A 13,238-nucleotide genomic window follows, 5' to 3' on the forward strand; every position below is an offset into this window, starting at 1 on the left:
CTCCCACAGCTCTCTGGGATTTTCCATCTGATCTCACGTTTGTTTCCATTTCCTGTGTTCCAATAGCACGCGCGCACATACACACACACACAGTACAAATGGACCACAGCCCCACTACACTGTAATTGATACTGTCATTTTGTTGACTCAAAATAGCACTCTGGTTCTCCAATGCCCCTGTTTTGTACACCAGTATGCCCAAAGCCAGCATTCAATAGCCTAGACTTCTCCCTCTTGGTTAGCCTTTGAAACAATATATTCCATTCTTAATGCAGTCTTTATCAGGAATTGTATCTGTGGTGAACGAACTATTAGACTTTCTTTTGGGTAGCTGTAGCCTCTGATTATGAGTGATTCCATTGCACTACAGAAATTTGAGTTCTTCCTCTGGTATTGTTTTGCAACCACTTTCCATAAACAATAGATAAAGCTAACATTTACCTTGACTGCCTTGAGAGTGTATAGTATGCAAGGAATTTCCCCGAGATGGTAAGAACTTGTGTGTGATGTGATTAGAAGTACATGCTGACCAGACTGGACACGTCACGTGCGCGCGCTTTGCAAAATAAATGTAGAAATTCATGTTATTCAATTATTGCACCCACACTGCTCGCTCGTGCCAACAAGCGTCTGCGTTGCCAAGGGCTAAAATAGAAGTCCTTTCAATTTCTGACGCAGATCGCGCTGCAAATCCTGCCTCTCCCATCTCCTCATTGGTTTATAAAAGCAGGTACCCTCATCCCATCTCCTCATTGGTTATACCCACGTGGGTGATTTAAAGACGAACTGTGTTGCCGGTCGGTGTAGTAATACTATGAAAGTTAAGATGCCAATCACCATATCAGTTCAAAGATGAAAAAGCCTGGAAGGAGGAGAGATGACTAGAAACTATTCGGTTGACCGTTTTGTGTGTGGATTAATTGTCAGAGTAGAGGACCTTGTGCATTTCAGGTAGAACAACAACCTAATGTTTATATCCCAGGACAAATGAGCTAGCAACAGACAGCAATAGGAGAAATTAGCTAGCATGTGCAAGCTAGCTAGCTAAATTGCCATACATGTTTAATGCTTTTTGACCTGTCCCCAAATTCATGTAATTGGTTTGATATTTTAACCTGCGTGTCGTGATCGCATTTGGTGTAGGGGAACAAAATACATTTATGCACGATGGCACACGTGCGCAGACGGTTTGGGTTCCGTGGTAGGCTTTACAAAAGGATGAGCCTATGTTTACGTTGTATTAGCCTATGTTAACTTCCAGCTGTTTTTTTCCCAAGTCCTGTCCAATTGCAGTAAGCTATTGGTTCCTGAAGTTATCCATGCCTAGTTCACGAAGCAACTCAATACATCTTGTGCTTAGCCTGGGGTGTAATCATTGGTCCAAACTAGAGGTTGACCGATTAATTGGAATGGCCGATTTAATTGGGGCCAATTTCAAGTTTTCATAACAATTGGAAATCGGTATTTTTGGGTGCCGATTTGGTCGATTTTTTAATTTTTTTATTTATTTATATATATATATATTTTTTTTAAAATATTTTTTTATACCATTATTTAACTAGGTAAGTCAGTTAAGAACGCATGATTATTTTCAATGACAACCCACCGTTCCTAGGCTAACTGCCATGTTCAGGGGCAGAACGACAGATTTTCACCTTGTCAGCTCGGAGGATTCAATCTTGCAACCTATGACTTAACTAGTCCAACACTCTAACCACCTGCCTCTCATTGCACTCCACGAGGAGCCTGCCTGTTACGCGAATGCAGTAGAAGCCAAGGTAAGTTGCTAGCTAGCATTAAACGTATATTATAAAAAACAATCAATCAATCATCGACCATATTAATGACCAAAGGCTCGTATTTCTGTGTGTTATTATGTTATAATTAAGTCTATGATTTGATAGAGCAGTCTGAGCGATGGTAGGCAGCAGCAGGCTCGTAAGCATTCATTCAAACAGCACTTTTGTGCGTTTTGCCAGCAGCTCTTCGCAAGCACAGCGCTGTTTATGACTTCAAGCCTATCAGCCTAATGACTGGTGTAACCGATGTAAAATGGCTAGCTAGTGAGCTGGGTGTGCGCTAATAGCGTTTCAAACGTCACTCGCTCTGAGACTTGGAGTTGTTATTCCCCTTGCTCTGCAAGGGCCGCGGCTTTTGTGGAGGGATGGGTAATGCTGCTTCAAGTGTGGCTGTTGTCGATGTGTTCATGGTTCGAGCCCAGGTAGGGGCGAGGAGAGGGACGGAAGCTATACTGTTACACTGGCAATACTATAGTGCCTATAAGAACATCCAATAGTCAAAGGTATATGAAATACAAATGGTATAGAGAGAAATAGTCCTATACATACTATATTAACTACAACCTAAAACCGCTTACCTTGGAATTTTGAAGTCTCATGTTAAAAGGAACCACCAACTTTCATATGTTCTGAGCAAGGAACTTAATTAAACGTTAGCTTTTTTACATGGCACGTATTGCACTTTTACTTCTCCAACACTTTGTTTTTGCATTATTTACAACCAAATTGAACATGTTTCATTATTTATTTGAGGCTAAATGGATTTTTATTGATGTATTATATTAAGTTAAAATAAGTGTTCATTCAGTATTGTTGTAATTGTCATTATTACAAAAGAAACATCGGCTTTTTTTGGTCCTCCAATAATCGGTACCGGCGTTGAAAAATCATAATCGGTCGACCTCTAGTCCAAACCGTAGCAAACAATTGCAAATGGAAAACATTTATCAACAAACGAGTTTCTATTGGATACATTCAGGTATGTCTCCCCGTTTTCATTCTGTTTGCTTCAGTTTCGTTCCTAGTGAATACACCCCTGGTCCCAGATCGGTTTTTGCTATCTTGTCCTCATACTGGACAACAAATCTCAAACGCTTGTAGGCCTAGGCCTATTGCATGAAAACCTGTTGGCTAATTTCTTGCACAGCTGCTTGTATTGAGTTGATTCTCTTAAACAGAATGCAATAAACGATGAACTCGCAATCAGATACTGCTACAGTATATGGTGGTTAAACAAAAACAAAACGATACACCCTCTAAAGCAATTTCCTCTAATACACTTGCCATGTTCTTAGTTTGTTCTGCCAAACAGTAGGAGACAGTGGCCATATTGTCTTAGACTCAGGCCTTGACTCTTCCATTGATTTGAACTACTTAAAATGCAATGTATTGTCTAGGGTATCTTGCAATAGAGAGTTGATGTCATTTGAGATTAACCTGGATAAATAAAGGTTATGCCTGAACAACAATATACATGCAACAATTTCAAAGATTTTACTGTGTTACAGTTCATATAAGGAAATCAGTAAATTGAAATAAATTCATTAGGCCCTAGTCTATGGATTTCACATGACTAGTAATACAGATATGCATCTGTTGGTCACATATGCCTTAAAAAAAAAAAGTCATTTGCCTCATGCAGTGCTACATCTCCTTCGCATAGAGTTGATCAGGTTGTTGATTGTGGCCTGTAGAATGTTGTCCCACTCCTCTTGAATGGCTGTGCGAAGTTGGTGGATATTGGCGGAAACTGGAACAAACTGTCGTACAGCGTGTTCCACATAATCAATGGGTGACATGTCTAAGTATGCAGGCCATGGAAGAACTGGGACATTTTCAGCTTCCAGGAATTGTGTACAGATCCTTGTGACTTGGGGCCATGCATTATCATGCTGAAACATGAGGTGATGGCGGCGGATTAATGGCTCGACAATGGGCCTCAGAGCCTCGTCGTGGTAGCTCTGTGCATTTAAATTGCCATTGACAAAATGTAGTTTGTTTTTCCGTAGCTTATGCCTGCCCATACCATAACCCCACAGCCACCATGGGGCACTCTGTTCTCTGTACAACGTTGACTTCAGCAAACTGCTCGCCCTCACAACACCATACACGCTGTCTGCCATCTGTCTGGTACAATTGAAACCACCATTTGTCCGTAAAGCGCACACATCTTCAGTGTACCAGTGGCCATCAAAGGTAAGCATTCGCCCGCTGAAGTTGGTTACGACGCCGAACTGTAGTCCGGTCAAGACCCTGGTGAGGATGACGAGCACGGAGATGAGCTTCCCTGAGATGGTTCCTTACAATCTGTGCAGAAATTCTTTGGTTGTGCAAACCTAAAGTTTCCTCATCTGTTCCGGGTGGCTGGTCTCAGAAGATCCCACAGGTGAAGAAGTCAGATGTGGAGGTCCTGGGCTGGCATGGTTACACGTGGTCTGCGGTTGTAAGTCCAGTTGAACGTACTGCCAAATTCTCTAAAACAATGTTTGGAGGTGGCTTATGGTAGAGAAATGAATATTCAATGCTCTGGGGACATTTCCTGCAGTCAGCATGCCTTTTGCACGTTCCATCAACTTGAGACATCTGTGGCATGGTGTTGTGACACCTGCACATTTTAGTGGCCTTATTGTCCCCAGCATGAGGTGCACCTGTGTAATGATCATGCTGTTTAATCAGCTTCTTGATGTGTCAAACTGTCAGGTGGTTGGATTATCCTGGCAAAGAAGAAGTCCTCACTAACAGGAATGTAAACACGTTTGTACACATTTGCGAGAAAATAAGCTTTTTGTGCATTTGGAAAATTTCAGGGAACTTATAGCTAATTTCAGCTCATGAAACGGCTCATGAAACATGGGACAAACACTTTACATGTTTATTTTTGTTCACTATATAATAACATGCTATATCTAATGCAATGCTTTTGAAAACAGCCTCAGTCCATTTTCCGTACTTCCGAGTAGGCAAGGACCAAATCGACTTCACTATTGACTTGTGTGGGGTCTATTTCAGGCATGAGCTGATTGATTCTTCACAGGTGAAGCATTTGCATTGCTAGCTCCAGGGGCCTTATAGGATTAGTGTTGGCACATGGCAATGTTTTTACCTGATTAGAATGACTTGGTTTTACAACTCCTTTTGGCTCGCTCTTTCTCTCCCTTGTTGTCTTTCTCTCTTTCAACTCCCTCCCGCTCTCTCTTTCTTGATTTATGACTCACTCACTCACTCAACAGGGAACTCATTGAACGCAGTAAGCAGATCCCCAGTAGAAGGGAACAAGAGGGTGAACAGTGGAGTGGAGCACCCCAGAGTGGAGTCCGGCCCAGAGAGGTAAGTACTGAACACCACTCTCCTCTCTCTGACAGTGGTATGTAAATGGCTTGGTGCTTGAAGAAGGATAAAAGGACCAGTGTGCCATATTGGATTTCTCATCTCGCCCTCTAACCCCTCTCCTGTATTGATGACGACATTGAAATGTTTGTGTTGTGGGTACATTAGGCCCTTGACCCTATTACAAAATCACTATATAATGTCTCTCACGACATTAGCTTCCAGCCAGGTTAATGAACATCATGACTTAAGAAAAAAAAAACACAAATCATCCTGGACATTAAATAATGATAGCCTAACTGTAGCTCTACACAAGAAAGAACTTGGTGCCAAGTGCAAACACACTCTTGTGATACCTTCAGTTGGTTTAGTCTGAAACGAGATCTGTAGTGGAAGATGTTATACCGTAATAAAGGGGTGTAACTACGTTTCTGACACTCCTGTCCCCTCACATACACACATTTGGTCATTTAGAAGACGTTCTTATCTAGAGCGACCTACCGTCAGTGCATTCAACTAAGGTAGCTGAAACCTCCACCCAGCACAATTATTGCAACTAAAAACATCCATCTTGTGGGCCCTGCAGCCAAGGGAAAGTGAAGCGTGAGGGCTGGGATGAGCTGAAGCGCGAGGGCAGAGATGACCTGGTACGCCAGTCCAGCCACACAGCGTCCAACAAAGCCACAATGCTAGCCATGCCGCAGTTTGGCCTGCGCGACAACCTCATCCGCTGTGAGCTGCTCAAGAACGAGGACATCTACACCTACCTGGAGAATTTCAGGTAACCCGCCCTGCCTCTGTCCCTATCAACGTCACTGAACATGTGTTCTTATATCATTTTCATGCTGCTGAGCTATACTGTGCTGGGCTGGTTAGGCATCCACCATTGCTGGACCAGTTACTAGCCCGCTACTATATTGCTTGAGTCACAAGCCAAGCCGACTTGTACTGGGCTTTTCTGGTTACACATCTGGAAAGGACAATGTTAAAATAAATATCCCAGCTACCACAATTTGTTCCGGGTTGGAACAATAATGTGAAAAGGGTATATTTCAGCAATAAGGCCAGAGGGGCTGTGGTATATGTCCAATTTACCACGGCTAATGGCTGTTCTTAGGCACTACACAATGCTGTGGTATATTGGCCATATATCACAAATCCCTGAGGTAGCTTATTGCTATTAAAAACGGATTTCCAATGTAATTAGAGCAGTAAATGTATATATTTTTTGTCATACCTGTGGTATATGGTCTGATATCAAGACTGTCAGCCAATCAGCATTCAGGGCTCAAACCACCCAGGTTTTGTATTTGTAGCTATCCAACTTGTATTATGCAAACTAACATCGATGACTCATCACAAATATCAGGAACAACAGTCAGTACCGCAAGCTACAGGGTTGTCACATTTAGCATTAAACAGGATGTCAGTGTTGAGTTGTGAAAAAGCATGTCATAGCTATAACTGACAAATTGTCCATTTCCATGTAATGTTGAAGGAAATGGTTGCTTTTGAATTCCTACTATCCAAACTCATTCATTTCTAATGCAGGTTTTAAGCAAAAGGGTTTTTACAAATGTCTTGGTGATAACAAGCTTTGGTTCTGTCCCAATCTCTCCACCCACTTGTACAATTCCCTTCATGAACTTGAAAGTAAATGATTGGTTTATGGTAGTGAAAAAGTACACATTTCAGGAGGTAGTATTATTAGGACGCAGGTTTGTACAGAACATGGACAGTGTCATGACGACAAGTGATTTATACTGCAATGCCCTCTGGTGGTGGACACACACAGCTCTGTGAAGTGTTTAGGTTCTTGCTGAAGGGGCTTGCTAAGGTCATGTCTGCCATACACCCGCACAGTTCACCAGTTACGCCTATATTAGGCAGTGTTAGGCTTTGCTCCCACTCTCTGACTTTGTACTTACCACTTCTCTCTCTCTCAGTTTCTTCATAGGCACATACAATGTGAACGGCCAAACCCCCAAAGAAAGCCTCCGTCCCTGGCTGGGCTCCACATCCACTCCCCCTGACATGTACTGCGTGGGGTAAGTCCCATCCACCCAGGCCTTACAAATCAATTCCCCTCTAAATCCATAGCCCACATAGATGGTACAGTCAGTGTCTGAGACCCCACAACAAGAGGATGAATTAAGTCATAGATTGTGTTGAGTGGGCAGACTGTCGTAGTTGCTACAGCAGCAACCGAGCCAATTCAGCCAAACCTCTATGAATCGTGTCTCCTTTCCAGTGTGCACGACTAGTCTTGTGGTGGTTCAGATTAAATAACATTTATCTAATCTGCGAATTAGGATCTTGAACACAGGGTTTTCAATTGTAGAAGAATATTGATGGGAGACTGTTACGGAGGAGTGTAAATGCTGCTTTTTGTTTTAGGTTGGATTATGTTGTTGTATGTTTTAATTCTGTAATGTATTGATTGTTGCTGCCTTCTTGGCCAGGTCTTCCTTGAAAAAGAGACTCTGGGTCACAATGGGCTTTTTCTGGTTAAATAAAAAAAGGAAATAAAGAGTCAGTTGAGAAGAGAGGACTTATGCTCCCCTTGATCATGTTAATCAGGGCACACTGTCGCAAAACGTTTAGCAACGGAAAACCAAAATGATTATCAATTGGTTACCTTCGGATAGTACCACCCCGTTTTTTCTTCCGTTCCGTGCCTACTGAACATGACCCTGTGTTGCAGGTTCCAGGAGCTGGACCTGAGCAAGGAGGCCTTCTTCTTCAACGACACGCCCAAGGAGACCGAGTGGATGAAGGCTGTGTCTGAGGGGCTGCATCCAGACGCCAAGTACGCCTTAGTAAGAACCTCCCTCTCCTTCAGTTAACCACTGGCCACTTGTCATGCCCAGTCTTGCTACTGCCACAAGGTTGTGTGTCCTAATAGTAATGTAAAAACATCTTGCTGTAGATGCCCTCATCTGCTAGTGGCTTAATGCGGACTCTACTTTAGTCTGACCCACTACAGGCGGTCCAGCAAGAACTAGGCAGATGTGGCCATATTCAGAGTTGTATTCTTTAGTTCACTACCACACACAAACGATCTTGTGGTTCTGTGAAAGAAATGAAATTAACAACGGGTAATGTTGTCAGGTCTGTACATAGCGTAGCATTACACACACATTAGGCATGCTAACACAGTAGACCTACTACAGGATACATATCATTGGAGAGAGGAGCTAATCACTGACGAGGCTAGCTGACAGTCAGGATTTATGGCCATGTCTCTCTAACCAGCTAGAGATTTTTAAGGGGCACCTTTGCTTAATTACTAGGCCAAGGCTGTAAATCAAGTGAACATGCATTAGTGCACCAGGCTTTCTAGACTCTTCCACAACTTTAGTTTGAATATAACATACTCTCTCGCAGTAGTTGAAACATGCACTTAATACTTAATAGCTACAAACATGCAATAGTTACAGTGGCTGGCAGTTCTGTAAATCGACAACATGCAGGAGGTAACAATGCTACCAGCTGGCGACAGAACAAATGTATATTTATAACAAGATAACCAACACTAGCAAGGTTTCAGTAGCATGCATTAAACATCCCCAACAATATAAGGCCCCAACCTTCATTGTTGATGCATGCACAAACACTTCTAGAAAACACACTGTAAACTTGTTCCCCAGCCAAACTTGGTGTCCTCATCGGCTGAAGATGATAACCACTCTGAGCTAGAGTGGGAGGGGCCAGAGTCCAAATATCAAATTTGAATAGTCACATGCTCCGAATACAACAGGTGCTTAATGCTTAATTACGAGCCCCTAACCAACAACACAGTTTTAAAAAATATATGGATAAGAATAAGAAATAAAAGTAATTAAAGAGCAGTAGTAAAATAACAATAGCGAGACTATATACAGGGGGGTACCAGTATAGTCAATGTGCGGGGGAACCGGTTAGTTGAGGTAATATGAACATGTAGGTAGAGTAATTAAAGTGACGATGCCTAGATGATAAGAGAGTAGCAGCAGTGTAAAGGGGTGGGCAATGCAAATAGTCTGGGGAGCCATTTGATTAGGTGTTCAGGAGTCTTATGGCTTGGGAGTAGAAGCTGTTTAGAAGCCTTTCGGACCTACACTCGGCGCTCCGGTACCGCTTGCCGTGCGGTAGCCGAGAGAACAGTCTATGACTAGGGTGGCTGGAGTCTTTGACAATTTTTAGGGCCTTCCTCTGACACTGCCTGATATAGAGGTCCTGGATGGCAGGAAGCTTGGCCCCAGTGATGTACTGGGCCGTTCGCACTACCCTCTGTAGTGCCTTGTGGTCGGAGGCCGAACAGTTGCCTTACCAAGCAGTGATGCAACCAATCGGGATGCTCTCGATAGTGCAGCTGTTGAACCTTTTTTGAGGATCTACGGTCCCATGCCAAATCTTTTCAGTCTCCTGAGGGGGAATAGGTTTTGACGTGCCCTCTTCACGACTGTCTTGGTGTGCTTGGACCATGTTAGTTTGTTGGTGATGTGGACACCAAGGAACTTGAAGCTCTCAACCTGCTCCACTCCAGCCCTGTCGATGAGAATGGGGGCGTGCTCGGGCCCTCTTTTTCCTGTCGTCCACAATCCTTGCCTTTGTCTTGATCACGTTGAGGGAGAAGTTGTTGTCCTGGCACCACACGGCCAGGTCTCTGACGTCCTCCCTATAGGCTGTCTTGTTGTTGTTGGTGATCAGGCCTACCACTGTTGTCATTGGTAAACTTAATGATGGTGTTTGGAGTCGTGCCTGGCCGTGCAGTCATCAGTGAACAGGGAATACAGGAGGGGACTGACCACGCACCCATGTTGGATGTGGATGTGTTGTTACCTACCCTTACCACCTGGGGGCGGCCCGTCAGGACGTCCAGGATCCAGTTGCAGAGGGAGGTGTTTAGTCTCAGTGTCCTTAGTACCCTCAACTCATCACTAAGCTATGGTGTTGAACTCTGAGCTGTAGTCAATTAATAGCATTCTCATAGGTGTTCCCTTTGTCCAGGTGGGAAAGGGCAATGTGGAGTGTAATAACGATTGCATCATCTGTGGATCTGTTGGGGCGGTATGCATATTGGAGTGGGTCTAGGGGTTCTGGGATAATGGTGTTGATGTCAACCAGCCTTTCGAAGCACTTCATGGCTACAGACGTGAGTGCTACGTGTCGCTTGTCATTTAGGCAGGTTTCCTTAGTATTCTTGGGCACAGGCACTATGGTGGTCTGCTTAAAACATGTTGGTATTACAGACTTGGACAGGGAGAGTTGGTCTGCGCATGCTCGCAATACACATCCTGGTAATCCGTCTGGCCCTGCGGCCTTGTGAATGTTGACCTGTGTAAAGGTCTTACTCACATCGGCTGCGGAGAGCGTGATCACACAGTCTTCTAGAACAGCTGGTGCTCTCATGCATGCTCTACCCTTTAGCTCAGTGCGGATGTTGCCTGTAATCCATGGCTTCTGGTTTGGGTATGTACGTATGGTCACTGTGGGGACAATGTCATCAATGCACTTATTGATGAAGCCAATGACTGATGTGGTGTACTCCTCAATGCCATCGGAGGAATCACAGAACATAATTCCAGTCTGTGCATGAGATGAGTATCATGAGTATCATGAGATACTCTACCTCAGGCGAGACAATAGCTTGAGACTTAGATATCGTGTACCAGCTGTTATTTACAAAAATACATAGTCCGCCTCCCCTTGTCTTACCAGACGCTGCTGTTCTATCCTGCCGTTGCAGCGTATAACCAGCCAGCTGTATGTTGATAGTGTCGTCGATCAGCCACTTCTCCGTGAAGCATAAGATATTACAGTTTTGAATAAGTCATTACAACATCATACCACTTTGCTTTGTCCATTCGGCCACACTGATTGGCTGAAACCAGGAGGCTGTGATAGACAGCAGAGAAGGGGAGAAATAGGAGTCACCCTAATGTGACTGTGGGGAAGGTTACATACATGTTTCTTTTTTTTTTATAACTAAGGCCCTGTTTGAATATGCCAAAAACACATGCTTCCTTCCTTAAAATCAAATATTCACCGATATGAGAGGGTAGGATTGGTAAAAGAAGTGGGGTGCTAATATTCCTTTCACTTATCCAAACACATGCATGTCAGTGAGTAAGGAAGGATGCATGTAGTCACAGTTGGTACAATTGAGTGTCGCTGTACTACAGATGTTTCCAAAGCAAAGTGGTACAATGTTGTAATGACTTATTTGCTTCCCTTTTATACTGTAAAGTGTGGTTTTGTTAACCTGGTGAAAGCTTGTACGTGAGCTTCTCTTTTTCAATCTTCTTTTTATCTAGACCTATTTCCCCTTTTTATAAATTGCCGACTCAACACCAACTGCTTCTTCCTCTTTTCAAAGGCTTGTAAAATGACGTGTCATTTGTCAGTCCTCTGTCACTGGTGTGAATTTAGCACACTTGGTCGCTTCGTAATTGACATAGCATAGGGCAAGAATCTGTGAAATGGCTGGTTTCACATTAATATGGTAATGTTGGGTTATATCCTACTTCGGTTTATATTCTTGACAGGATTGAATGTGGAACAATCTGACTGTTAGCAATTTAGCATTTTTGCTCCTGCAGTATTGGCATGAACAATATTGCATTGTCCTGTATGCCACTTCACTGTGGTCCTCTTGGTTACCCCTTCCGCTAACACTACCTGAATGACCTTAGGTGTTTCGTAAACAGCACAAACACATCCAGGATCAGGCTAATAGCAAATGCTTGATCAGTGTATTTGTTCTGTCTGTGACCCATGACCCCTGTGTATCCCTACAGATGAAACTGGTTCGTCTGGTGGGCATTATGCTGCTGTTTTACGTGAGGAATGAGCACGCCAAGCACATCTCTGAGATGGAGGCAGAGACCGTGGGCACCGGCATCATGGGTAGAATGGTAGGTGGCGTGAGGGATGCTAGGCCGCTAAGCGGGTTGTAATCAATTGCTTAGCAGTTTAGAGCAGGAGGTTGGCTGGCGTCCACTAGTTTCATTTAGCTTCCATTTGACAGTTGGGATAAGGAGTTCTATTGCACTACAACCCCTCCTACCTACAAACTCTGCTTTTTACCATGGTTCAGAAAACCAGTTTTTCTCACTCAAATACACCAGACATGGAACCCAGGTATGTTTGGAAAACGCATTGGATTTCCTATTGTTCATAGAGCTATTTATTTGTATACAAACAGATGTCAAGTTCGGGTGATGCGAGCGCATCCCGGTACAAGCTCTGTAGCAGGATAGCTAACGTTAAAGTCGGGACCTTGACAAACTTAACAGTGAGTGAGTGATGACCGTGAAAACACACAAGACTGATGGCTATAGCTATGTTCAACAGGTTGATTATTCTTCTCCCTTTATCTAGGTCTATTTGTGATATTTTACCTTGCCTCACGGGCTTGCTAGCTAACCAATCCTCTGACATCTGCAATGTTGTTGACAATAACCATCTGATTCCGTGTTTGTTAATAACTTGCACTAGTTGTATTTGAAGTTGCATGTGATCGTATCCACTGCTAGATAAACAAAGCTTTTTCTGAAACCGTACTGATTGTGCCACTTTTCATGATGCAGCAGGGAAATTGTTTGTTCTATAAGGGCACATAATATAAAATGTTTTACAAACCTCTCACCTCAGGGAAACAAAGGTGCTGTGGCCATCCGCTTCCGCTTCCACAACTCTGACATCTGTGTGGTCAACTCCCACCTGGCCGCCCACATCGAGGAGTACGAAAGGCGCAACCAGGACTACAAGGACATCTGCAGTAGGCTGCTTTTCCGCCAGCACGACCTCGCGCTGGTCCCACTCACCATCTTGAAGCACGAGTATGAACAAGTCTTTAGTACAAAGCAGTATTTCCACTTTTCAGGGTTGTGTTCATTAGGGCCAAAACATTTAAATGAGTGTTTCTTATTGGATATGTTTTGGGTCGTATTCATTAGGGCACACATTGAAAATATTTTGCAAAGGAAAACAAAAAGGAGTCCAGAAGATCCCTGCCTTTTCAGTCTGTTGTTTTTGTTTGTTATTTTGTGCCTAATGAACAGGACCCTGGATTTGGTAGTTGTAGTGAAACACCATGCTTTGTATTTATTCCGGCATGGTGACATT

The 13,238-nt window shown here is 43.5% G+C and overlaps 1 protein-coding gene across 4 annotated transcripts in view; it reads left to right on the forward strand.

Moving 5' to 3' along the window:
* The window catches only part of LOC115141231 (type II inositol 1,4,5-trisphosphate 5-phosphatase-like), a 32,844-nt gene that overhangs the window by 8,962 nt on the left and 10,644 nt on the right, over positions 1-13,238 (forward strand). For 3 of the 4 annotated variants that reach the window (XM_029679981.2, XM_029679983.2, XM_029679984.2), the window contains 6 exons: positions 5,030-5,126; positions 5,713-5,907; positions 7,073-7,174; positions 7,831-7,945; positions 11,909-12,025; positions 12,765-12,952. In XM_029679981.2, the coding sequence (XP_029535841.2) occupies positions 5,030-5,126; positions 5,713-5,907; positions 7,073-7,174; positions 7,831-7,945; positions 11,909-12,025; positions 12,765-12,952 (814 nt within the window). The remainder of the gene's footprint in view (positions 1-5,029; positions 5,127-5,712; positions 5,908-7,072; positions 7,175-7,830; positions 7,946-11,908; positions 12,026-12,764; positions 12,953-13,238) is intronic. The other variant, XM_029679982.2, reaches the window with a different exon arrangement.

Source organism: Oncorhynchus nerka, linkage group LG14, assembly GCF_034236695.1.
Source record: "Oncorhynchus nerka isolate Pitt River linkage group LG14, Oner_Uvic_2.0, whole genome shotgun sequence".
NCBI lineage: Eukaryota > Metazoa > Chordata > Actinopteri > Salmoniformes > Salmonidae > Oncorhynchus > Oncorhynchus nerka.